Genomic DNA, 25922 nt, shown 5'->3' with positions numbered 1-25922 from the left:
AAATGAAAACAGGTACACCCTTTGGGGAGCTGTCGGGGCAGATGACACTTCCAGTCCAAGCGGCGTACAGGTCGGTGACTCCAATCCTAATGATGAGACTCAACTGGAGACGAACGTCAGGCAGAGCTATAGTGGTGGGTGACTCCATAGTCCGAGGTGTGGACTGGAGATTCTGTGGCAGCAGGCGAGACTTGAGGATGGTCTGTTGCCTCCCTGGTGCCAGGATTCAAGATACCACAAACTGACATCAGAACATCCTTAAGAGGGAAGGTGAACAGCCGGCAGTAGTTGTGCACGTGGGCACAAACGATGTCGGGAAGTAGAGAAAGGAGGTTCTGCACTGAAAATTTAGAGAATTAGGTTAAAGACTGAAAAGCAGGACTTCAAGGGTGTTATCTCTGGATTGCTTCCAGTAACTCGTGCTAGTGAGGGCAGGAACAGGGAGATTGGCGATGTGAATGTGTGGCTGGGGGTCTGGTGCATGGAGCAAGGATTTAGATTTATAGACCACTGGGATCTCTTCTGGGGTAGGGGTGACCTGTACAAAAGGGACGGGTTACACCTTAACTGGAGGGGGACCAACGTACTGGCAGGCAGCTTTGCTAGTGCTACACGTGTGGGTTTAAACAAAATAGTGGGGGGAGGGGGGGGGGGGGGGGATTGATAAATTGGGAGTTTAAAGATGGAGTTAAAGGGGAATTGAGTACAGGAAAAGTTGAAAAAGACTCCCGAATTGATGGGAAGGAAAGTTCAAGAAGGGATAAGAGAGATGGATTCTTAGAGCAGCTTGCACTGGAGCCAACCAGGAAGAAGGCAATTCTGGATTTAGCATTGTGTAATGAACCTGATTTGATAAGGGAACTCAAGGTAAAGGAGTCATTAGGAGGTAGTGACCATAATATGATGTTTTAATCTTCAATTTGAAAGGGAGAAGGGAAAATCGGAAGTGTCAATATTACAATTAAACAAAAGGGATTATGGAGCCATGAGAGAGGAACTGGCTAAAGTTGACTGGAAAAATACCCTAGTAGGGCGACAGTGGAACAACAATGGCAGGTATTTCTGGGAATAGTTCAGAAGGTGCAAAAACAGTTCATTCCAAAGAGGAAGAAAGATTCCAAGGGGAGTAAGGGCTGACAAGCGAAGTGAGGGACAGTATAAAAATCAAAGAGAAGAAGTATAACATAGCAAAGATGAGCCGGGAATTCAGAGGATTGGGAAACTTTTAAAGAGCAACATAAGATAACTAAAAAGGCAATATGGGAGAAAAGATGAGGTACGAAAGCAAGCTAGCCAAGAATATAAGGGAGGATAGTAAAAGCTTCTTTAGGTAGGTGAAGAGGAAAAAATTAGTTAAGACCAAAGTTGGACACTAGAAGACTGAAACAGGTGAATATTTTATGGGGAACAAGGAAATGGCAGATGAGTTGAACAGGTATTTTGGATCCGTCTTCACTAAGGAAGACACAAACAATCTCCCTGATGTACTAGTGGCCAGAGGATCGAGGGTGACAGAGGAACTGAAGGAAATTCACATTAGGCAGGAAATGGTGTTGGGTAGACTGATGGGAATGAAGGCTGATAAATCCCCAGGGCCTGATGGTCTGCATCCCAGGGTACTTAAGGAAGTGGCTCTAAGAAATCGTGGACGCATTGGTGATCATTTTCCAATGTTCTATAGATTCAGGATCAGTTCCTGTGGATTGGAGGGTAGCTAATGTTATCCCACTTTTTAAGAAATGCGGGAGAGAGAAAACAGGGAATTATAGACCAGTTAGCCTAACATCGGTGGTGGGGAAGATGCTGGAGTCAATTATAAAAGATGCAATAGCGGCACATTTGGATAGCAGTAACAGGATCGGTCCATCAGCATGGATTTATAAAGGGGAAATCATGCTTGACTAATCTTCTGGAATTTTTTGAGGATGTAACTAGCAAAATGGACCAGGGAGAGCCAGTGGATGTAGTGTATCTGGACTTTCAGAACACATTTGATAAGGTCCCACATAGGAGATTAGTGGGCAAACTTAGAGCACATGGTATTGGGGGTAGGGTACTGACATGGATAGAAAATTGGTTGGCAGATAGGAAACAAAGAGTAGGGATTAACGGGTCCCTTTCAGAATGGCAGGCAGTGACTAATGGGGTACCGCAAGGCTTGGTGCTGGGACTGCAGCTATTTACAATATACATTAATGGTTTAGATGAAGGGATTAAAAGGAGCATTAGCAAATTTGCAGATGACACAAAGCTGGGTGGCAGTGTGAACTGTGAGGAGGATGCAGGGTGACTTGGACAGGTTAGGTCAGTGTGCAAATGCATGGCAGATGCAGTTTAATGTCGATAAATGTGAGGTTATCCACTTGGTGGCAGAAACAGGAAGGCAGATCTGAATGGTGTCATGTTGGGAAAAGGGGAAGTACAAAGAGATTTTGGGGTCCTTGTTCATCAGTCACTGAAAGTAAGCATGCAGGTACAGCAGGCAGTGAAGCGTTGGCCTTGTTGGCCTTCATAACAAGAGTAGTTGAGTATAGGAACAAGAGGTCCTTGTGCAGTTGTACAGGGCCCTAGTGAGACCACACCTGAAGTATTGTGCGCAGTTTTTGTCTCCAAATTTGAGGAACATTCTTGCTATTGAGGGAATGCAGCGTAGGTTTACGAAGTTAATTCCCGGGTTGGCGGGATGGCATATGTTGATAGAATGGAGCGGCTGGGCATATATACTCTGGAATTTAGGAGAGGGGATCTTATTGAAAGGATGAGAGGGAATCTTATTGAAACATATATTAAGGGTTTGGACACACTAAAGACAGGAGGGTTGGGGGTAGTCCAGAATCAGGGATTTGAGATTAAGTGGTAAACCATTTAGGACAGAGTTGTTAATCTGTGGATTTCTCTGCCTCAGAAGGCAGTGGAGGCCAATTCTCTGGATGCTTTCAAGAGAGTGTTAGATAAAGCTCTTAAAGATAGCAGTCAGGGGATATGGAGAGAAGGCAGGAACGGGGTACTGATTCTGGATGATTAGCCATGATCAGTGAATGGCGGGTACACAAAAATGCTGGAGAAACTCAGCGGGTGCAGCAGCATCTATGGAGCGAAGGAAATAGGCAACCCTTCGGGTCGAAACCTTTCTTTCGGCCCAAAACGTTGCCTATTTCCTTCGCTCCATAGATGCTGCTGCACCCGCTGAGTTTCTCCAGCATTTTTGTGTACATTCAATTTTCCAGCATCTGCAGTTCCTTCTTAAACACATCAGTGAATGGCGGTGCTGGCTCGAAGGGCCGAACGGCCTGCTCCTCCACCTATTGTCTTTTCACTCTCAAACCCCTTTGCCCGTGCCTCATTCCCTCCCCGCGAACTACTCTCCCTCTCCTCCCCTACCATCAAACTCTTCTCCCCAACTCCTTTTATCTCATCTCAATCCCTCCCCCTCATCCTCAATAACCCCCCTCATCAATAACCCCTACCCTCATCCTCAATAACCCCCCTCATCAATACCCCATACTCTCAATCCCCCCCCTCATCCTCAATACAGAGCCAACCGATCATCAGAGGACGCCTCCCCTGAACCTCATCCTCACAACTCCCCTCAAAATACCCCTCCCCCTTCATAGACCCTCTGCTTTCAATACAATCATCCCAGCAGCTGGTGGAGAAGTTGGAGCCCATGGGGGTTGATGCTGGCACCCTCAGCCTCCTAACCGCCCTCATCAATACCCCAGTAGGACATCAAAAACCATCCGTGAGCCCTGGCTCACCCCAAGGCTGTGTCCTAATAACCCCCCTTAGTCAATACACACGCCTGTACTCATCCTCAATAACAACCCCTCATCAACAAGTTCGCTGATGACACAATCCCCCCTCATCATCAGTGACAATGATGAATCGGCCCTACAGGATGGAGGTGGAGCCCCTCACCTTGGTGCAAATCCCCAACCTCATCCATCTTAACGTGGGAAAAAACTAAGGAGATGGTGATCAACTTCAGGAGGGCAGGGACAACACCATACACCCTGCACATCAACGGATCCCTGTGGAAAGGGTCAGCCATGAATCCCCTAGGACTACCTGTCCTCCTGACGTCCACTCTAAACCACAGATCTGCTGGAAACATTTTCGCCTCCACTCCTTCCCCTCTCCGCTCGCCCTTGAGCATCACCCGGAAGCTTTTTATAGGGCGCTGGTGGCGCCGGAATACGTGACTTCCTGGAGCGGATTTCAAACCAACGAACTGGCGGCAGCGCCCGGATAGCGAAGACCGCAAGCAGGAGTAGGGTGAGAATGGCGGGAGGGGGGGGACATATACAGGAAGAGATGAGAGCCATCTCCACATACAAACACCCTTACCACCCATCGCATGACATTTTCTCCATCCTCCCATCTGGGAAGAGACAGGAGCATTGGACACGGGATGCTGAGTTCGGGACAGGAAGGAGACTGTGCCCGCATTCAGCCCCCGGCCACTAGCGCCCACAAACCCCCCACACTGCAAGAGAAACGATTGTGCCGCTGCCGGTCGGAAGCTCTTTGCGTTATTGCCCCAAAATTGGTTCATTTTTGTATTTCTTCAGTCTGTGACCTCTTTATCCGCTAAAATCTAACGTTTCCCTCTTTTAGATCTTTTTTTTGTTTCCTCTGCTGTTGAAACTCGGAAACACAATAAAGATTTACCTGTTACAATTACAATAGGTGGATCAGTATGCCAATCCGTCCCCTATCCAAACCCCTGTTCACGATTGATCAGACTACTTTGACCCAAACCCCCTCAGGGATCCCTCCCTCCCCTTTATCCCACACTCCCCTACCGTCCTCCACCCACTCTAAACCAAAGAACCTGCTGGAAACATTCTCGCCTCCACTCCTTCCCCTCTCCGCTCGCCCTTGAGCATCCCCCGGAAGCTGCGCGCGGTGGCGCCGGAAGTGAGGAGCGGATTTCAAACCAACTGGCGGCAGCGCCCGGAGCCGCGAGCGGAGTGAGGGTGAGAATGGCGGGAGGGGGGGAGGAGAGAGACACATACACACACACACACGCGCGGTGAGGGGAGAGAGAGGCCGGTTGGACACGGGGTGAGGCGGGAGGGAAGGAGACCGTGCCCGCATTCCCTTCTACCCCCAGCGCCCGGTCACTAGCCCCCCCCTCACAAAACGAAACGATTTGATGCAAGCTCTTTGCGTTATTGCCCCAAATTGGTCATTTTTGGTTATCTTCAGTCTGTGACCTCTTGTCCGCTAAAATCTAACGTTTCCCTCTTTTAGATCTGAGACCTCTGCTGTTGAAATCGGAAACACAGATAAACATACCTGTTAATTGTAGGTGGAAAGTATGCCAATTCGTGCCTATTGTACGATTTGTTCAGACTACTTTGATAATTTCAGGGATGTGGCTGCCATTCATTGCGGCCACACTTTTCACGGTGACTGGTGAGTAGTCAAACAATTGTTTTTTTTCTTGTGTTAGTTTTGAAATAAACCACAGAAACTAGCCTGGGGCAAATTATCAACTGAGTTCCACTACAAACCCACCGACGCCCACAGTTATCTTGACTACACCTCCTCCCACCCTGCCTCTTGTGAAGATGTTATGTCCTACTCTCAATTTCGCCATCTCTGCCTCTTCTGCCCCCAAGATTACTATTGAAATTGATGAGGGTAAAGCGGTGGATGTCGTCCATATGGACTTCAGTAAGGCCTTTGACAAGGTTCCACATGGAAGGTTGGTTAAGAAGGTTCAGTTGTTGGGTATTAATAGTGGAGTAACAAGATGGATTCAACAGTGGCTGAATAGGAGATACCAGAGAGTAATGGTGGATAACTTTGTCAGGTTGGAGGCCGGTGACTAGTGGGGTGCCTCAGGGATCTGTGTTGGGTCCACTGTTGTTTGTCATATACATCAATGATCTGGATGATGGTGTGGTAAATTGGATTAGTAAGTATTCAGATGATACTAAGATAGGTGGTGTTGTGGATAATGAAGTAGATTTTCAAAGTCTACAGAGAGATTTAGGCCATTTGGAAGAGTGGGCTGAAAGATGGCAGATGGAGTTTAATGCTGATAAGTGCGAGGTGCTACATCTTGGCAGGACAAATCAAAATAGGATGTACATGGTAAATGGTAGCAAATTGAGGAATGCAGTTGAACAGAGGGATCTAGGAATAACTGCATAGTTCTCTGAAGGTGGAATCTCATGTAGATAGGGTGGTAAAGAAAGCTTTTGGTGTGCTGGCCTTTATAAATCAGAACATTGAGTATAGAAGTTGGGATGTAATGTTAAAATTGTACAAGGCATTGGTGAGGCCAATTCTGGAGTATGGTGTACAATTTTGGTCGCCAAATTATAGGAAAGATGTCAAGAAAATAGAGAGAGTACAGAGGAGATTTACTAGAATGTTGCCTGGGTTTCAGCACCTAAGTTACAGAGAAAGGTTGAACAAGATAGGTCTTTATTCTTTGGAGCGCAGAAGGTTAAGGGGGGACTTGATAGAGGTCTTTAAAATTATGAGAGGGATAGACAGAGTTGACGTGGATAAGCTCTTTCCATTGAGAGTAGGGAAGATTCAAACAAGAGGACATGATTTGAGAATTAAGGGACAAAAGTGTAGGGATAACATGAGGGGGAACTTTACTCGGAGAGTGGTAGCTGTGTGGAATGAGCTTCCAGTGGAAGTGGTGGAGGCAGGTTCGATTTTATCATTTAAAAAAAAATTGGATAGGTATATGGATGGGAAAGGAATGGAGGGTTATGGTCTGAGTGCAGGTAGATGGGACTAGGTGAGAGTAAGTGTTCGGCACGGACTAGAAGGGCCGAGATGGCCTGTTTCCGTGCTGTAATTGTTATATGGTTATAAGATGAGACTTACCATTCAAGGACATCTGAGATGTTCTCTTTCTTTAGTAAACGTGGTTTCCCACCTGCTATTAGAGTTAGATCCCTCGCCCGTGTATCCTCTGTGTCTCATGGTTCTGCTCTTGTTCCCCTGGCCTTCACCTTTCACCTTACCGGCCTCCCCATCCAATCATCATTCTCTGACATTTCCTCCACTTTCAATCTGATACTACCACCAGTCACATCTTCCCCCCCCCCCCCCCCCCCCCTTTTTTTTTCACTTTCCTCAGAGACCGCTCCCTCCGCAACTCCTTGGTTCACTCATCCTTTTCCACCCAAAGCACCCCTCCAGGCACTTTCCCTTGCAACCACATAAGATGTAACACTTGGCACTATACATCCTCCCTCGCATCCATATAGAGACCCCAGCAGTCCTTGCAGGTGAGACATAGGTTCACTTGCATCTCCATTAACCAAATCTACTGCATCCAGCGTACCTGATGTGGTCTCCTTTACATCAGCAAGCCCAGCGTTGACTTGACGATGATTTCACTGAACGCATTGCACTTGATCTGCCAAGGCCAACTGGTCCTCCTGGTTGCTAACCAGTTTAACCCCTCCCCCCTTCCCATTCCCATATTGACCTTTCTGTCCTGGGCCTCTTGCATTTCAAGAGTGAGGCTACAAGCAACCTGTATCTATCTATCACTCGCCAGGCTTTATTCTGCCTCTCCCCCCTTCCAACTTTCTACCCCACCACCTTAGTCAGTCTGAAGAAAGGGTCCCAACCCGAAAGGTCACCTATCCATGTTCTCCAGAGATGCCTGACTGATGAGTTAGTCCAGCACTTTGTCTTTTTATACTAGAATGCTGCCTGGGTTAGCTACAAGGAGAAGTTGAACAAGCATGGATTGTTTCCTCTAGAATGTTAGAAGCTGAGGGGAGACCTGATAGAAGTGTAGAAAATTATGAGGGGCATAGATAGGGTAGATATGCGGGCAATTTATCTTTTACAGAGGATGGTAGATGCTTAAGAGGCTTTTAGATGGGTACCTAGACATGCAAGGAATGGAGGGATATGGATCATGTGTAGGCAGATACTTTGGCGGTCCCGTTATCATGTATCTGTACACTGCGGATGGCTCGATTGTAATCATGTATAGTCTTTCGCTGACTGGTTAGCACGTAACAGAATCTTTTCATTGTGCCTCGATACACGTGACAATAAACTAAACCAAACGTGTCCCGCACAGATATTGTGGGCCTATTTCTGTGCTGTGCCTTTCTATATTATATATTACTATTTTGCATTTATTGATTGAACAGCTCTGGCAGAGAGATCAAGGATGAGTGTCTTGCTGTACACAGTTGCTGCATGGCCAGCGGAACACAGATGAAAGGAAAATTGGGTTGATGCATATCCTGACCAGATGCTTTTATCTTTGCTGCTTAGCATTTTACAGACCTGTTTTCTGACAGGGGGTTCAGGGAGGGGGCCACATCAGGAGGTAGAGTTGGTATTTACAAAATGTCAAAATGGAGGATTAAAAACTCTTGTTGGGCAATTATCTGTGGGATCAGGACCACCCAGCATTGAAGATCAATTCATGCCCTCGTGTTATAATTTGGGCCATCTGATTCCCAAAAAATCACTTATTCCACTGATGTGAAACCAGTCTAATAGTAATTTGTGAATTAGTGGTTACCAGTGGAAATGAATGAATTATATTTGCAGTGTAGAAGTCAAACGAGCTCTCAGCAGGAAGTTTGTGTCATTTATATAATAATTCAAAACATGAGCACAATCATTTTTTACATTTGTACAGTTCTTGGCCAGAGATTTGTAGGAAACAGCCACTCTGTACAGTTTACAAGCAAATTGAACAGGTATTTATCAAGGGCAATTGGGGATGGGGAATAAATGCTGATCTTGATAGTAAAGTCTGTGTCCTCTAAATCAATTTTAAAAAATCATCTGTTTTATAAAGGATAAGAGCAACACAAGAGGATTAGGATATTAAATCATGACAGAAACCTGGCCGAGGGTAGAGCAAAATTATAGCCCCCAAATAGTCAGCAGCCATCGGAATCGAGAGTAGAGGAGTGAAAGGTGACCATATTGAAGTATACAAAAATTGTGAGCAGAATGATTAAAATAACATTTGCAGTCTTTTTCCCCACACAATGTAGAGGATACTAAAACTAGAGGGCAAAGGCTTAAGGTGAGAGGGGAGAGATTAAAGAGAGTAATCTGTCTCTGGAACAAATTGCCTGGGAAAGCTGTGTGAAGTGGATACAATTGCAAAAGCCATTTGGACAGATATATGGATATGAAGGGATAAGGGCCAAATATGGGCAAATGGAACATTCTGGGCCAAATGGCCCTTTTCCATGCTGTGTAGCTCGTATGACTCTTGAGATTAATTCATTACTCACTAGAATAAATGGATGTTAATTAAAACATGTTTATTTCCATCTGATTGCTTTTCAATTTTGTGCCTCTAGTCTCGCTCAGTGGTTCCACAGTGCTCCTTCTCGAACCTGCCCTCAATGTAGAATAAAGGTATGGTAATCAATGGTATTAACTGTATGTCTCTTGTAGTGCCTCATGCATCATAATACAGATTTTAAGGTGTGATTATTAATGGTAACTAGACCAAATGCAGACCCGTTGGGTTTGCTCCCCGACACGAGATTCCACCACTCATCCGTTACCCCCAACGCAATATTGGACCACTCACGCATAGCTCCCAACTGCTCAGGCGCAGCTCATTTCTCCTCATCCCCCAGCACTCCCTCCTCCTCCTCTTCACCCTCCCCCTTCAATCCCTAGAGAGGGAGGCGGGAGGATGAGCAGAGAGGGAGGGAGGCAGAGAGGGAGGGGGAGTGGGGAAGAGAGAGAGGGGAGTAGAGAAGGAGGGGGAGGGGGTAGAGGGAGGTGGAGGGGAGTACCCAGGTCGTAGAGCAGCACCAGGGCCTGGTTTTGTACTTGGCCTAGTCCTGGCTGCGGACTCCAGCCCTGCAGGCTGCGACCTCATCTCCGGGCTCGTCCCTGACCACGGCTCCAGCCGGGACCCGCGGCACCACCCCCGCCACCAAGTCAAGTCAAGTCAGTTTATTTGTCCATACCAGGTGTGCAGGAAATGAAAGTGGCGGGCCGCAGCAACACCACTTTAAACACAATCATAACACTCGCGGGGAAAAACGTTGTTAGTCCCTGGTGAGAAAGGCGTTTACAGTCCGAATTGGGCTTCTCAACCTCTCCTCATTGCATGGCAACGGAGGCCCTGACGTAGCGGCTCGTTGCTCTCTCTCCATTTTGCTCGAGCACCAGGCTTGTTGTATAGCTCCAGCCAGTGACCTGAGGCACCACCTCTCGCGAGCAGGAGAGCAATTCCCGAGCCAGCCCGGACAAGATGCTTTCCACAGCTGCCACATGAGGATCAGACACTGAATTTCCTCAATTGCCTGAGGTGCCCTGCCTTGCCCTCCCAGTTAGTGTCCAGTCCTGCTCAGAGCGAGTGCAGATTGTGTTCACAGCCACAGGATCGGGAGTGTTCCTCGGATGATGTGCCCTCCTAAAGAAAGCTCCTTTGTTTTTTGATGTTCAAGAGGAGTTTTCAGGTGCTAGATTTTTTCATTGTCTGAGATACTTGTCATCAAAACTTAATTATTGATTTAAAAACAGTCATGTGTGTAAATATAGGGGGCTGAGGACGCAACCCTGGGGCGATGACGGTGGGAAGATATTTCCCTCACATCTTGACTACGCCTTGAGAAAGTCGGACCCAGGCACACAGGGAGGTGTTGAGCCTCAATTCCAGTAGCTTCCCGGCCAGTCTGGTGGGGACTATCGTGTCGGGCGCGGGCCGCAGCCACCACTTTCAGCACTCGCGGTCCTTGGTTCTTCCATTGGGCTTCCATTCCAAGCCCCGGGCTCGGCTCTCAGGACCAGGCTTAACCAGATTGTGCCCAGATGACACACACATGTATCCTGCTTTGCGACATACACACAAACAAAAGAGAAGAGTTTTATACTTTAAACTATTTAAAAAACAGAAATATAGGTGGAATGGACGGGAAGATATTTATAGATGGGAAACATGGAAAATGCGATGTGGCCTAGCGTTTAGAAGAAAAATAGATAACCAGATTGTAGATGAGACAGATAGATAGATACACACAAACAAGAGAGATATGGATAGATATAGATAGGTAGATAGATAGATAGATAGATAGATAGATAGATAGATAGATAGATAGATAGATAGATAGATAGACAGACAGACAGTATAGTAAATACTGTCTTTGCCTTGATATCTCTCGGCTGGGAGAGTCCACCAGCTCTTCTGTGCAGATTACTCGTCCATATAATTATGAAAGAATATACTTGTGTGTAAATTAAAATAGGTGAGCTCAGGGTCTGCATACGTACTAATCCTGCGTCCTAACATAATTGCTGCTGAAAATCTGAAATAGAAGTAAATGCAAGAAATTCTCAGCATCAGGCAGAATCAAACAAATAAAGTTGAGATTAAGGGTGGTTGAGAAGATCAAAGGGAAAGAGTTTATGGAAGGGGACATAATTTACTCAGTGAATAATATTTCAATTGTGTTGTACAAAGCAATTGAATAAAGATCAACCACTTCTCCCATGAGGCAGATGTTTGCAAACTACTTATTTATCTGCTTCTAGTGTGGATAATAGTTAAGATCCTTTATTTTGTAAAAGACGAGAAAAGTGCATTAATTCTGTCTCTGATGTGCAGGATGTAATATTATCTATTAAAGTGCTGTTATCTTTTACTATTAAATTTTGATGCTCTGAGATACTTTTAAACCAGTATTTGATTGTAGTCTGTGTGCAAATATTATATTAATCCATTAATATTTTGTTTGAATCTTATTTTTGTTAAATAAAAAAAATGTACGGTCTGATGGTAAGTTGAATCTCTTTTACCACTGAAAGAGCAAACCAAGGCTAAACCAGATGTGGTCAGAGTGTACTCGAGACTGTGCTACACAAAGGCAGAGAGGGCTCACGATTAAGTTTTTTGGGAACATCCAGCACTTCAGAGATCGGGTTAAGGAACACCGTTTTCGTCTGAATGCAGGGGGCCACCATCTGCATTTTACTTGGTTCTATCTCGCCTGAAGAGTTGGCGTAGTGTATTAAAATAGTTCATTGTCTCGGTGCCGATATAACTCCCAATCTTTCTCACATTTTGAATTTCTAAACAAATATTTCTGATATTTCTGCTCCCATAGGATTCTCCCCAACATAAAACATTACTACTACAAAGGAATATGCAAAATATTGATGAGCTTCAGAAATTAAAATGTCTTATTTTAGTATGAATATAAACATTTGCTTCTTCCATTTCCTAAATGCTTTTATAAAAATGAATGATGCTGTCCACTGTTATGGTAATTTATTAGGTGGAATTACACTTTCCCAGCAGTGGAATTGTAGCATCCGTTTTAAGTTATTTTCTTCACTATATCCTTTGACATTTATTGGGAAACAATTTGAATTAACTTTTAGTAGTAGTATTGCTAGAGAAGTGATGTTCACAACAGAAATATTGTGTGCCATTACATGATTTCAAAGTAGACCTTTTTTGACTGATGGGTTTTTCCCCTAACTTTTGTAACCTGCAATGAAATTAACTGAGTATATGGACAGGTTTGACTAGGTCAGCATTTATTATGCTCCTGACCCCATCCCTCATAAGTTGCTTGGGACCATTTCAAACTACAACCAAATGATTCCTGTTCTGGAGTTACATATAGTCCTAACTTAATGAATTTGGTTTTCCCCAATGACCCCATTAGATTTTATGGGCCATGCAATTGTTGCATGACTCTTGTAACCCACCGTTGAGGTACAATTTGTTTTCAAAAAAAATAAAATAAATTAACTTCAACATTCAGGTCAGGCCGCATCTGTGGAGAGAGAGAAACAGAATTAATGTTTCAGGCCGATTGTTCTTCATCAGAACTCCCACTCACCATAGACTTTTGCAGAGGACTTTCTTCTTTCTGCACTGTCATTTTACTGGTTGTGTTTATCTTTAAATAATACTAGACCAATTGGGTCCCATGTTCACCCTTGGTGGACAGCAGGGGGGAGGGTTCCAGAGGGCTAGTATGGGCATTGTGGGCCGAATGTATTCTTGGGCTGGCAGCTCGATCACGCGGGCCTGGTGGGCTGGCAGCTCAGTCACTCAGGCCTGGTGGGCTGGCAGCTCAGTCACTCAGGCCTGGTGGGCTGGCAGCTCAGAAACTGCCAGAAATTCTGCCCAAAACAGGTGAGAGACTGTGAGAGAGAAGGGGGAGAGGGTGGAGAATCAATTTGACAATTTTCATCATTTTCTGCAGATCACAGCAATGCAGGTCTATCTTAGCCTGGATCTCACAGTGAAGGGAGGGCAAAAAATACCAGGCTGAGGTTTGATACTTGCAGGGGGAATACTTACTGATGGGCTGAAGGGACTCCTCTTGGGCTAGTACAGGCCTGATGGGCTGAAGGGGCTCTTTTTACAATAAATAATGGAGTGAAATCTCAGTGAAAGGCACTTTTTCTTGATTTTCCTGAATTGGAACGGGCCTTTTGGGCCAAAATGCTCCTCCTGGACTAATATGGGCATTTTGGGCAAAAGGGACTGGCTTCTCGGCTAATAGGGGCCTTGTGGGCCAAAATTAGTGGTTTCAAGCAGGCCAAATAACTAATTTCATTTCCATTTCAAGCACAGGGCAGGCCAAATAGCTCATTGCATTTTAATTTCATTTCCATTGCAATTTCAAGCACAGGGCAGGCCAAACAGCTCATTGCATTTTCATTTCATTTCCATTGCCATTGCAGTTTCAAGCACAAGGCAGGCCAAACAGCTCATTGGATTTTCATTTCCATTGCCATTGCAGTTTCAAGCACAGGGAAGGCCAAACAGCTCATTGCATTCTCATTTAATTTCCATTGCCATTGCAGTTTCAAGCACAGGGAAGGCCAAACAGCTCATTGCTTTCTCATTTAATTTCCATTGCCATTGCATTGCATTTCCATTGCAGCAAGCACGAGGCAAGCCAAACAGCTCATTGCTTTTTCATTTCCATTGCCATTGCAGTTTCAAGCACAGGGCAGGCCAAACAGCTCATTGCATTTTCATTTCATTTCCATTGCCATTGCAATTTCAAGCACAGGGCAGGCCAAACAACTCATTTAATTTTCATTGAAGACTAACAAATAATTTATTGCAAGTACATTGCAGATTCACAGTTCAGTTGATTCACAGCTTAGAGTGAGAGTCGTAGCCTATCCCTCGCGATCTTGCAGAGTGACTGATTCATGTCTAGGCATCTGGAGTTTTATAGTCCTGGTCCCCCCCCCCCCCCCCCCACCGGAAGGGGAGTTACGTTCATCGCGGTGATTGATAGGTGAGGATATCAAGGTTTTTTAAACACTCATAACTTTTTAATTTTTCATTGTTGGGAAAAATCCTCGGGGCACGCTCAGCGGAGAAGGACTGAGTAAGAGAGCCAAAAATCATAGCGATATATGGTCGCGTATATCTAAAATCAACATACAGCGCAGACAGGAAGTGGTCAAGATGAGACTTTTAATTAGATAGATTTCATTATGGCTGAGTGAGCTGCACTTGTTATCTTGCAGGTCAGTGCAAGGTACGTTGTCAACAAGCTGTTCTTTGACGTAGGTGAGGGCGAGCAAGTGTTGGATGCAGAAACTCTCCAGGTAAGGCTACGTTTGGTTCAGTGCTTTTATTTCATTTTATCTTAGGCAGATTCTGGACCCGGCAAAGCTTTTGTTAACAAGTGTCAATGTTTTTATGTTTTTCACTGAAGGCAATCAATCAATATTGTACCTGGCAAAGAATAGATGAAATATATCATTTACTTACAGAGATATTTAAAAAGTCATACAAAAGAAAATATTTTTAATGCCACAATTCTTAAAGAGGAAATTAATAAAAAAATATTCAGCATGTAGGGTGAATCTTTCTGGAGAGATAAATGGTCTATTTCAAGATGCTGCCTGGAATCTTTTCAGCATTTCTGTTTTATTTAGCTTTCAATAAATTCTGTGAGGAGCTATATGGAAATCAGCCTGGAATAGCTACATACCTGACATGTTAAAAATACTCATTCAAGAATTTAAGAAGGGAGTTTTGGTGTGAAATAATTTACCAAAGTGAGATTTAAATTTTTTTTTTTTTAATATAAAGTTGAAGTGTTCTTAAATTTGACACAAGGAAACATTTTACAATTACATGTACACAAAGATGTAAAAAGAAAATAGAAGTTACTATATTGTTGAAAGATTAATTTAGTGAAAGTAACGTAGTGACCAAAAAAAGACTTCTGGTACTCATTTCCAGTATCAGTTGGTTTTATTTAATTTATTTTGGTAATGGACACTCAATCTTTTGTTGGAATTTACATAGAAAACAGCTGTTGACATCTTCCTCACAGGTGGTCATGTGTGTATGCACGTTGAGACATAAAAGGCTTACCTGAACTCCTACTCCTCCAAGGAGTGGATCACCAAGTTCAATGGCAAAGCACAAATGTGCTAAGATGAGGGATTGGATGGTAGAAATAGCGTGATCCCATTCATTATAAGAGAACAGACTGCAATTAACAATGTGCCTACATGTATTGTCTTTTGTTCTCTCGAATATCCGAGGTTGAAGGGAAACCTGATAGAGGTATATAAAAGTATGAGAGGCATAGGGAGGGTAGACACTCAGAACCTTTTTCCAAGGGTGGAAATGTCAAAGATTAGAGGACATAGCTTTAAGGGCCTGTCTCACTGTACGAGGTAATTCAAGAGTTCTCCCGAGTTTTCCCCTGGTTCGAACTCTGAGAATGTCTGTAGCGGGTCCGCAGGAGTTCGTGGTTGTCTCATAGTGGCTTGTAATGCTAACGGTAGGTACTCGGGAAATCCAGTAAAATCGTGACGTTTTTTCAACACTGAAAAATGTCCACAAGTAAAAAAAATACTTGTGATGAAAAAAACTGTTACTTTTTACTTATATGAGCTGCTATGAGACATCCATGAACTCCTACAGACCTACTACAGATATTCTCCGAGTTCGAATTGGGAAAACTCAGGAGAACTCTTGAATTACCTCGTACAGTGGGACAGGCCCTTTAAGGCGAGAGGGGCAAATTTTAAAGATGTGTGGAACATTTCTTTGCAGAGGGTGCTGGGTGTCTGGAATATGCTACGCGGGGTGGTTGTGCAAGGGTTTTTGTGGTGCGTGAGGCTTTTAGATAGACACATGGATATGCATGGAATGGTAGGATATGGATCATGTGCAGGGGGATTAGTTTGGTTTATATTGGCATCTTGTTCGACACAGACATCGTGAGCCGAAGGGCCTGTTCCTGTGCTGTACCTATCTGGTCTATGTTCTAACTTAAACTATGCAGTTTGTTTAATTATTGGTCGCTGATATTATTTTAAACACATCTATTTTCCAGTTAATTTGAATCGCTTCTAAACATCTGGTAATCAAAAATATTTGTAAACCATTTAAAAGATCTCTGGCAGCAGTTTGTAGACAGGCTTCAGGATCTATTGAGTCAGGCCTGGGCACCCATCGCACCTACTCCGCTTTGAAGGTTTATCACTGCTTCGAAATAGATTGATTCCATGGAGCTGCGAATTGTGTTGTGGATAAATTCAGAGGATGGATGTAGGCAGTGATATTAGTGATGTTTTGCATTGTTTGCGTTGAGATAAATATGAATATTGAAAATTTGAAATTAAAACCATGTGACAAATTGATCAACTGGCAATTGCTGGAAAATAGATTTTAAAAACTACATTGCTGGAAATACTTGGGAAGCTGGCAACATCAGTGGCGAGGAGCCAATGTTTCAGGTCAATTACCTTTAAATGCTAAGTTGCCCTGTTGAGATTTCATTTTAGCTTTAATGCAAAGTCCACAGCCACTGTCTAACATGCTAAATTTAGTTAGAAGTTATTTTAATTTGTGTTTCAGTATTCATCAGAATAGTTCAATAATAATGAATTAGGTTTAGGTTTATTAGTGTCACATAACGAGGTACAGTGCAAAGCTTTGCTTTGCATGCTATCCAAACAGATCAGATCTACCATACAAAAAGTTCAAACTCAAGTACAATTAATAGCAACGGTGAAGATATAGAGTGCAGAATATAGTTCTCAACATTGTAGCACATCAATTCCATAGACAAAGTCCAATGTCCACAATGGGGTAGAGGTGCATCGAACAGTACCCTAGCTTATGGAAGGACTATTCTGAAGCCTGATAAGAGGGGACAAAACTGTTCCTGAGCTATTATAATGAAATTGTCCCAATTATATATTTTAATATTTTATTTTTGTTCATTTAATTTTTATTTTTCTCAGCAATTGGTAATTTAGTTGTATAAGGGGCGAGACGTTTGCAATTTTAGTTCCTATTTAATTCCGGAGATATGTCACATTTTAATTTAAATCAGAAATAATAAAGACACAGCTGCCAATTTTTCCTTGTATTACTTGGATCAGAGTGATCGCATGCTGTTCCAACAATTGATTTAATCGTTTTTTAAAATTAATGTGTTGTAGAGTTTGAAATCCGTGCTTATAGATCTGTGCTCTATGCATCCATTGGACTGAAATTTTATTTCTTGTAAAATTTCAGAATGAGTTGGACAATATCAAATCTCAGCTGTTACTGAAAGGTAGGATTGCACTTTGCTTCAGCATGCCCATTCATATCTTGAGGCACGTTTGTAAAATGTGGTCAAATTTTTGTTTAAATGGACTATGTAACACAGTAAATTGTGCTACATGCGTTACTTTCATGTCTATACAAATGATATCTAAAAATCATGATCTATTATGGTTGTATCTGTTCAAAAAAAGTTTTGTTTGGGCATGAACTGCGTTTGTCTTTTCACGTGGAATGTTGTCCAATAAATCTGAACGGTTATGATATATGGATTGCACCTTTAGACCTTGGAGATAACTTATTTTCTATTTAATAACTTGCTGTCTTTCTAAATTTAAGTTACTGGTTGGTATTTGACAGGGCAGATCATGCAGCCCCTAAACGCTGCTGATGTTGCTGGCTGCTATAAAATGTAGGGAACTTCATCTGTCCTACACACTGTTCCCAATTACAAATGTCGTAAGACATAGGAGCAGAGTTAGGCCATTCGGCTCATCGAGTCTACTCCGCCGTTCGATCATGGCTGATCTATTTTTCCCTTCTGTTATCCTGCCGTCTCCCCTTAACCTTTGATCTCCTTACTAATCAAGAAGATGTGCCTTCTTGAATGATGAACTTGATCAATTTTTCTAATACGCAGGTTATATGGCAGAACGTTACTTGTTTATTTTCTGATTTGCAAACAGTAGAGCATTAAAGCAACAGCCAGAGAACATTTCTCCTGTAGGTTTATTCTGGCCTAGCACTCCACTTTAATCATGATCTCCACTGACTTGTATTCTCGAACTTTAGTTGCATGATGTCATGGTGTAATTGTTTTGAGTTAATTTTTACTTTGGTTGAGCATTTTGAGCTCTGACTGCAAATGCCAGAACATTAAGACTTTCCTACATTTTTTCCCCCAACTTCATGTTTAGTTATTTTACTAATCTTTAAGTTGCATGTTGTCAAATTTCCTCTTGTTTGCATGCTGCATCATCTACCATTATTTAGTCCTTTTGCATATTTTGTAGTTTATTCAATCAGTTTTCAGCTACTTCCTTTGATTTTAGTAATCTGAAATTTGCACTTTAATCACTTTACTGTTTAAAAAACGGTAAAGTGCAGTTAGTAATCTGAGATTTTAATCAGGTAAATAGAAATAATAATGGCTTCAAGTCTGGTCACTGGAAAATCCCATTCAATATTTATATCCCTAAAATAACACTTCTGTTAAATATCTGTATTTTTCCATCTTTCAGGCACTGCTATCTATTCCTCAGATGCACTCCAAATCCAAAATGCTTTGAGTTCACTTGATATTCTATCATTTCAGACTCTGTCCATTGCCCTATTGTAGTTTTGTTCCAAAAATATAGGTCTTATTGCAAATAAATTATTGTTTCAAATATGAGGCAAGTTTTCTTGTTCCAATGGTGTCTCTGTTAGGTGCTGCTAACATTTGTCATGCTTTTGAAATGCCATCACTCCACAGCGGAAAACTGAGGTTGTCCTTGTCAATTTCTCCTTTTGCAATTAACATCATGTTTGCATTAAACTTCCTATTTAAAATATGTCGTATTGGTGCCATCATCCTCTTCTAATAAACCCTAAAAATGGTTATCTGGGGAAGATTGGATTTGGATTTGTCTTTTTGTGGATGTAAACTTAAATCCCTCAGAAAAGTAAATTATTTTTCAAAGGCAAACTTACTCTTTCCTGTCTGTAGGATTATGCTGCATTCAATTTGCTGTCAAAGTCATTTGAAAAAATAATTAGTAATAAAAAGGAACTGCTAATGCTGATTGTACCAAAGATAGACCTAAAATGCTGAAGTAATTCATCGGGTCAGGCAGTATCTCTGGAGAAAAGGAATAGGTAATGTTTTGGGTCAGGATCCTTCTTCAGAGAATTTTCCAGAAGTGTTATTAAATTAAAATCTGACTTAAAAGAGCGAGTAGAGCATATATGTAAAAGGTCAAATACTCAAGGGTTTCTATGGACTAAGCCAAGTTAATGACATTATTTATGGTATGCATTAAGAAAGTTAGAGTATTTATCTGTTCATCTTTGCATTTGGTTTCAGGGAAAGAAAAGAAGGACCAGCAATCCATCATTGATACACTGAGAGACACACTGGATAAACGCAATGCAAAAGTAGAATCTTTGACAAAGGAGCTGAGTGAGGCAGAAATGCTGTGCTCAACTCTCAAGGTATTTTATCCAGACATTTGTTTTCATCTGTCTGATTGGACTGTAACTCACCTTGTGCATCCATTCACTGGTGCATTAATCTTTCTTTACATTGACCATGAGTTTTATTTTCACAGAAGCAGATGAGATACTTGGAACACCAGACAAATGACTCAAAATCTGCAAAGGAGGAGGCACACAGGCTTCAACAGAAATTGAGAACCGTAGAAAAGTATGTGGGCATTTTTTACAACAGCCCTGCAAATTTCTGTTGTTAATTGTAGAGTATGTACAGCACAAAACAGCTCATTATCTTCAACGGTTCTGTGGCTTGTGTTTATGATGCATTTGCCCCTCTCTATCAACAATGCCCTCCATAGTGTTTGGGACAAAGACTCATCATTTATTTATTTGCATGTGTACTCCACAATTTGTGATTGGTAATGGTAAAAAAATCACATGTGGTTAAAGTGCACATTGTCAGATTTTAATAAAGGCAATTTTTAAACATTTTGGTTTCACCATGTAGAACTTACAACAGCGTTTATACATAGCCCCCCCCCCCTCCCCCCCATTTCAGGGCACCATAATGTTTTGGACACAGCAATGTCATGTAAATGAAAGTAGTCATGTTTAGTATTTTGTTGCATATCCTTTGCATGCAATGACTGCTTGAAGTCTGCGATTCATGGACATCACCAGTTGCCGGGTGTCTTCTCTGGTGTTGCTCTGCAGGCCTGTATTGCAGTCATCTTTAGCTTATGCTAAAGATTTTGGGGGCAGGCCCCTTCAGTTTTCTCTTCAGCATATAAAAGGCATGCTGAATTGGGTTCGGATCAGGTGATTGACTTGGCCACTCAAGAATTTATCATTTTTTAGCTTTGAAAAACTTCTTTGTTGCTATAGCAATATGTGATCATTGCCTTTCTATTGCCTTTCTATGGAATGAGTTTTGAGGCATTTGTTTGAACTTGGGCAGATAGGATGTGTCCATACACTTTAAAATTCATTATGCTACTACCATCAGCAAAAGGACTAAAAGATTCCCGACATTTTCCTGGTTTTTCTCTAATTTAATAAACATGTGCAAGTCTTCTTCATATCGAGTTTCAGGGCGATTTATATACATTTTTTTACACAATATGTGAAAATTTCATGTAGTTTGGTGACTTGGGTCACGAAACTGCAGAATAAAGCTCCTCGGCCCACAGCCTAATATTATTACAGAACAAATGACAGATGATGAGGATATTTATAGGCAACGATGCATGCTGTATGTACAGGCAAATATCCTCTTGCGTGAATTTGGTGCGTGTGCAGATGTGGTGAAGATGTCGCTATTTAGAGCATACTGCACACCACTCTACACTGCGCACCTGTGGTCGAACTATTTAAAGACAAGTATGCAGAGACTAAAGGTGGCATATAACGATGCCATGAGAACACTGCTAAGGCAAACTAGATGGTGTAGTGCCAGTAATATGTTTGTGGCTGCAGGAGTCGGTACTTTAGAAGCTATCCTAAGACACCACATGTATAAATTCATTTGCAGGATAAATGAATCTAAAAATGTGCTTATTGTGGCCTTGACAAACATAAGGGTTAGCCCTACACGCTACGAATCCCAGTCGTGGAGACACTGGTATCGTTGTCTCGTTGTAGGACATTGATCATTTTTTAATCTGGATTTTTAACTTAAGTATTGTGGGTTTTGTTAAATATAAATTATGATGTTTTTATGTGATATACCATGATTTTATATATATTTATGATATTTGATATTCAATGCATTTTTAATGTAATGTTGCCCCTTGTCTGGACCTTGAGTCCGTAATAAAGTTTATTATTATTATTATTATCCAGCCAATAAATTATATTCTTAATATGCACTGGCATGCCCAGTAATAATACATAAAATTCGGGGGTGAGAGTCCCCCGACATCTTTTGGTTTACATAAGTGCAAAAATATCTAATATCCGACATTCAGATGTTGCCTTCCAGTTTGCAGTCTGTGTGTTGAATGTATTAACCACTTAATGTAGTCGCTATGTGTTCAATGGTGCTTTTATTTGTCACGTGCAATTGCACAATGAAATTATTTTCTTGCATAGTCCAGTAAAATAATGCCATACTTAAGCACGATCCCTGATTAGCAAAATGTACAGAAATAGTCTACTGAGCCCGCATGCAAGAGGCACCAGGTTTTGGCTTGCTTTAACATTCAGTCCAAGCTGTAGTTCTTTTGAGAGGTGCTTGATCCAGGCAAGCCCCAGATTGCAGCGGGCCTCTAGCCATCACCTTCCTTGGACATGACCTCCCTTTCCTCGCCCATCCACCATTATGCGCTTGGTCTCCTCCTGCAGCCGACCTTGAGGTTGTAGTAGACCAGGTCTCAAGAGAGATATACAGGTGCAGCGTGTAAAGCTGCTGCCTCGCCACACCAGAGACCAGTTCATTTGTGACCTCGGGTGCTATCTAGAGTTTGCATGTTCTCCCTGTAACAGTGTGGATTTCCTCCAGGTGCTCTGATTTTTCTCCCACACCTCAAAGATATGTGGATTTGTGGGTTAATTGGTTTCTATAAATTGCCCTTAGTGTGTAGGGAGTGGATGGAAAAGTGGTGTAACAGAACTAGTGTGAATGGGTAATCAATGTTGGTGTGGACTGGGTGGGCTGAGGGAACTGTCCACGCTGTATCTTTAAAACCAGAGCATCACATCAGATAACTGGTAATGTTAATTTTGTTTTACACTCTGCACGTGATGTTCAACTTTTGTAAATTTATAGCCTCCTCTATTATTTCAGATTTCCAGCAACTGCAGCGATTTGCAATACATGGTTCCCACTTGCCTTTTTCCCCTCTCTCCTTTGTTCTCATTCATTTCATTCAGACGTCATCTATGATGAACAAGCCTTCGCCATCCTCAGCACCACTGCCTTTTGTCTCATTCTTGGTCTCCAGTCTATCACAAACATTCCCTGTGCTCTTTCCACTGCTTTGCTTTATCTGTAATTTAAACTGTTTGATTAATAATTTTTCTTTGTTTGATGAAAGATCATCTACCTGAGATTATTTGTATATCCCCACAGATGTTGCATAATCTACTGAGTACTATGTTCTGGTACTATTTCAACACCTCAATTTTTTTCCCCCCATTACTAAACATACTATAAGATTTACAGGGCAATAAAATCACAATGTTTTAATACAAAAATCCAGTTTAAACTGAGGTCCCATCTGCTCTCAGGTTGACGTCAAAGGTCCTGCAGCATTAATTTGAAAGAGCCAAGGAGCTCTCCCTGGTTCACTGATTGATATATGAGAAACAGCTTATGTGGTCATTATTAAATGGTTCTGTGAGAGTTTGACGTGTGTGAATTGTCTTGAATTCTATATCACAGTAGTGATATACTCCCATCAGTTCCTTAGCACTGAGTCATGAAAGTATATGATTCTTCTTTTCACAAAATAATACATTTTGTGCCATTTCCAGCATTTATGGATTTACAAGAAATAAATAACCCGATCTGACTCGAGAATTGTGCTTATTTATTAGACTATTTATCTGTGCATAATAATATTGGTATGGCAAGCACAATTCTTGAGTCAGATCAGGTTATTTATTTCTTGTAAATACATAAATGCTGGAGTAACTCAGCAGGTCAGGCAGCATCCATGGAGAGCACATTATCCATGTCCTCCAGGTATACTGCCTGATCCGTTGAGTCACTCCAGCATTTGATGTCTTTCCTTGGTAAACCAGCTTCTGCAGTTATTTGTTTCTACTGCTTATTTCTTGTTCCCAGATCGGGGAGAAAAGAAACATTGTTTTGATATTCATCAACCGTTTGCCATCCAATTTTATCCTAAAGATTTGATGACTGTTATGTTCAGACACCCCCACCCCTTCCCATAGTGCCACACTTCCCATACATGATGGCGTGTGCGGTTATCCTCCTTGTAGTCTGCTTCTCGTGTCGCTGTGACTGCTCCTGCAGTGCAAGTCATTTGACTTCAGTCAGAAACAAGAAACTCAGTCAATACATATTCCAAGCATGCTGGCAACTTCCAGTGTTTTGCAAAATAAGACGAAGCAGTGTGGATCAGAATTCAAACTTGCAGGTCTATATGGCCCACTTGCTCATTTGATAGATGTGGTGAAAACTCTACATTCTTACTTTTTAGTTGTGTTATTGATATGATAGAATCACAAAATTGTATCCTGGCCCATGTTTGTTTTTCAGTATCCAGCTGCTGCTTCAAACACAGAGGCCAGAAGTTGAAGAAATGATTCGGGAAGTGGGAATAGGACAATCGGCAATTGAGCAACTGTCCATCTACTGCGTATCCTTGAAAAAGTAAGAAGCATTGTTTTGTATTCAAATAAGATATCAATCCAAAGAAGTACCAATAAAGGCATCTGATAAAATATATATATTTTTTAATGGTCTGAAAGAAGGGTCCTGATCCAAAACGTCACCTGTCCATGTTCTCCAGAGATGTTGCATGAGTTATTTCAGCACTCTGTATCTTTCCGTTGTGAACCAGCATCTGCAGTTCCTTGTTTCTACCAATAAAATCCTTTTATGATGATCCGCCTTATGCAACGTGATTGTTTTATTTAACAAGCGTGTGTCAGATGCACAAATTTACAACATTCTTGAGTTTGAATGTCTGGAAAATGTCAAAAAAAAAGTAGCAAATGTTTGGGCAATGCTAATATTATTTGCAAAGTATATATTTTTTCCTGAGCTGGGATTCGAAAGAAATGAAGATGATTAAGCTTTGAGTATTTTAAGATCACAGTGGAACCACACACTCTGCAAGGCCCTCCAAAACGAGCGTGGAGGGAAGCTAACACTGTGGGGAGAGAAATGCCTCTAAAAAGAACAATGTACAGACGCTATTAATTCCACCATCAAATGCAGCAGGGACTGCCATTGTCATACAGACCTCACCAGCTGTATAATATTGATGTGCAGCAGATTGGGAGTACTACATAGGGAGCAAACCCCTCGTCTATGAACAATTTAAACAGTATATTGCTTTGCTGAGTACATCAGCAATTAGCAATTTTTAACCTCTCGTGTCATTTTTAATATTGTCTAATGTTGCAAAGTAAGATTGATTATTTTCTGAATCCCAAACCTAATGCTTTGTGTCAATCTTTGAAGTATGAGTACCTTGTAATAAAAATGTCTAATTAAAATATTTAAACACATTTGCTATTCAAATGGAATTAATCAAAATGCTATGTATATATGGAAGATACAATGAAATATTTTTCTTGGGGGAAAAAAATCCTTGTTTCCCATTAATATTTTAAAATGAATTTAAGAAAAGTATTTTGTTCTGCCTTTTAATATTGACCAAGTGTTGTGAGAGAAAACACCATAATTATAAAAATAATAATGTTCACTGATAAATATTTAATGCTATCTTTTGCATAATAAATTCACAGTCCTGCAACCTAATTTGGACAGCGAAGTAGCGGTGACTATTTAAAAAAAAATTAAGTATAAATTGTCTATTCTTGGACTTTAAAGCGAGTAGGAACACCATTGAAATGACAGGAGATTTGTTATAAAAGTGCTTTTAATGCACTGACTGGCATTATTATTGGGAATCAATAGTTCTTACACACAATGGCTATGAAATTAACTCAGAACTAGATTACCTGTCACAAGAAAAGCACCAGAGAATAATTTACAGTGAATACTAGACATTAAATCTCTCATTGTTCCTGGAGAACATCAAAAAAATCCCAATAGAATTATGGATGACTAACACTGGCAATATTGAAAATGTGAGTTGTGGCTCAATTGGTGGCACTTATTCCTTTGAGTCAATGGGATGTGGGTTTAAATCCCTCTTCAGAACTGGAGCATAAACATCTAGACTGATGGTTCACAGTAATGTCGGGTGAATGCCACACTGTCAATTAGGTGGTCTTTCAGATGAGATATTCCAACAAAGCCCAGTCTGCCCCTCTGGGTGGTTGGTTGTAGTTGGTTTCAGACAAATATGCGTTTCATCATACATCTATATAGATGCAAACTGCTAAATAACCTTGTTCTGGAATTTACTCTGCTATTTCAGCCAAATGGATTAATGAGTAATCTGTTCTAGATGTTTTGATAAATTAAAACCTTACTTCAAAATAAGCCAGGAAGCAATCTTCAATGTGGCTCCTTATCTTTGTG

General features: G+C 41.7%; 1 protein-coding gene and 1 long non-coding RNA gene across 3 annotated transcripts in view; one reads left to right on the top strand and one right to left on the bottom strand.

Annotated features, from left to right (window-relative positions):
• The first annotated feature begins 4860 nt into the window (after window positions 1-4860).
• The window catches only part of traip (TRAF-interacting protein), a 46020-nt gene continuing 24958 nt past the window's right edge, over window positions 4861-25922 (top strand). Inside the window, exons 1-8 of one of the 2 annotated variants that reach the window (XM_055648048.1) lie at window positions 4861-4979; window positions 5257-5421; window positions 9330-9387; window positions 14494-14574; window positions 17516-17555; window positions 19611-19738; window positions 19855-19949; window positions 23964-24077. In XM_055648048.1, coding sequence (XP_055504023.1) covers window positions 5324-5421; window positions 9330-9387; window positions 14494-14574; window positions 17516-17555; window positions 19611-19738; window positions 19855-19949; window positions 23964-24077 — 614 coding nt within the window. In that variant the 5' untranslated portion in view covers window positions 4861-4979; window positions 5257-5323. Of the gene's footprint in view, window positions 4980-5171; window positions 5422-9329; window positions 9388-14493; window positions 14575-17515; window positions 17556-19610; window positions 19739-19854; window positions 19950-23963; window positions 24078-25922 lie in introns of those variants that run through there. The other variant, XM_055648047.1, reaches the window with a different exon arrangement.
• The window catches only part of LOC129704736 (uncharacterized), a 36866-nt gene continuing 25366 nt past the window's right edge, over window positions 14423-25922 (bottom strand). Inside the window, exon 3 of the long non-coding RNA XR_008724766.1 lies at window positions 14423-14704. This is a non-coding gene — a long non-coding RNA (uncharacterized LOC129704736). The remainder of the gene's footprint in view (window positions 14705-25922) is intronic.

This window comes from Leucoraja erinacea, chromosome 16 (assembly GCF_028641065.1).
Source record: "Leucoraja erinacea ecotype New England chromosome 16, Leri_hhj_1, whole genome shotgun sequence".
In the NCBI taxonomy this organism is placed as follows: Eukaryota; Metazoa; Chordata; class Chondrichthyes; order Rajiformes; family Rajidae; genus Leucoraja; species Leucoraja erinaceus.
This window is presented reverse-complemented; position numbering and strand designations above follow the sequence as displayed.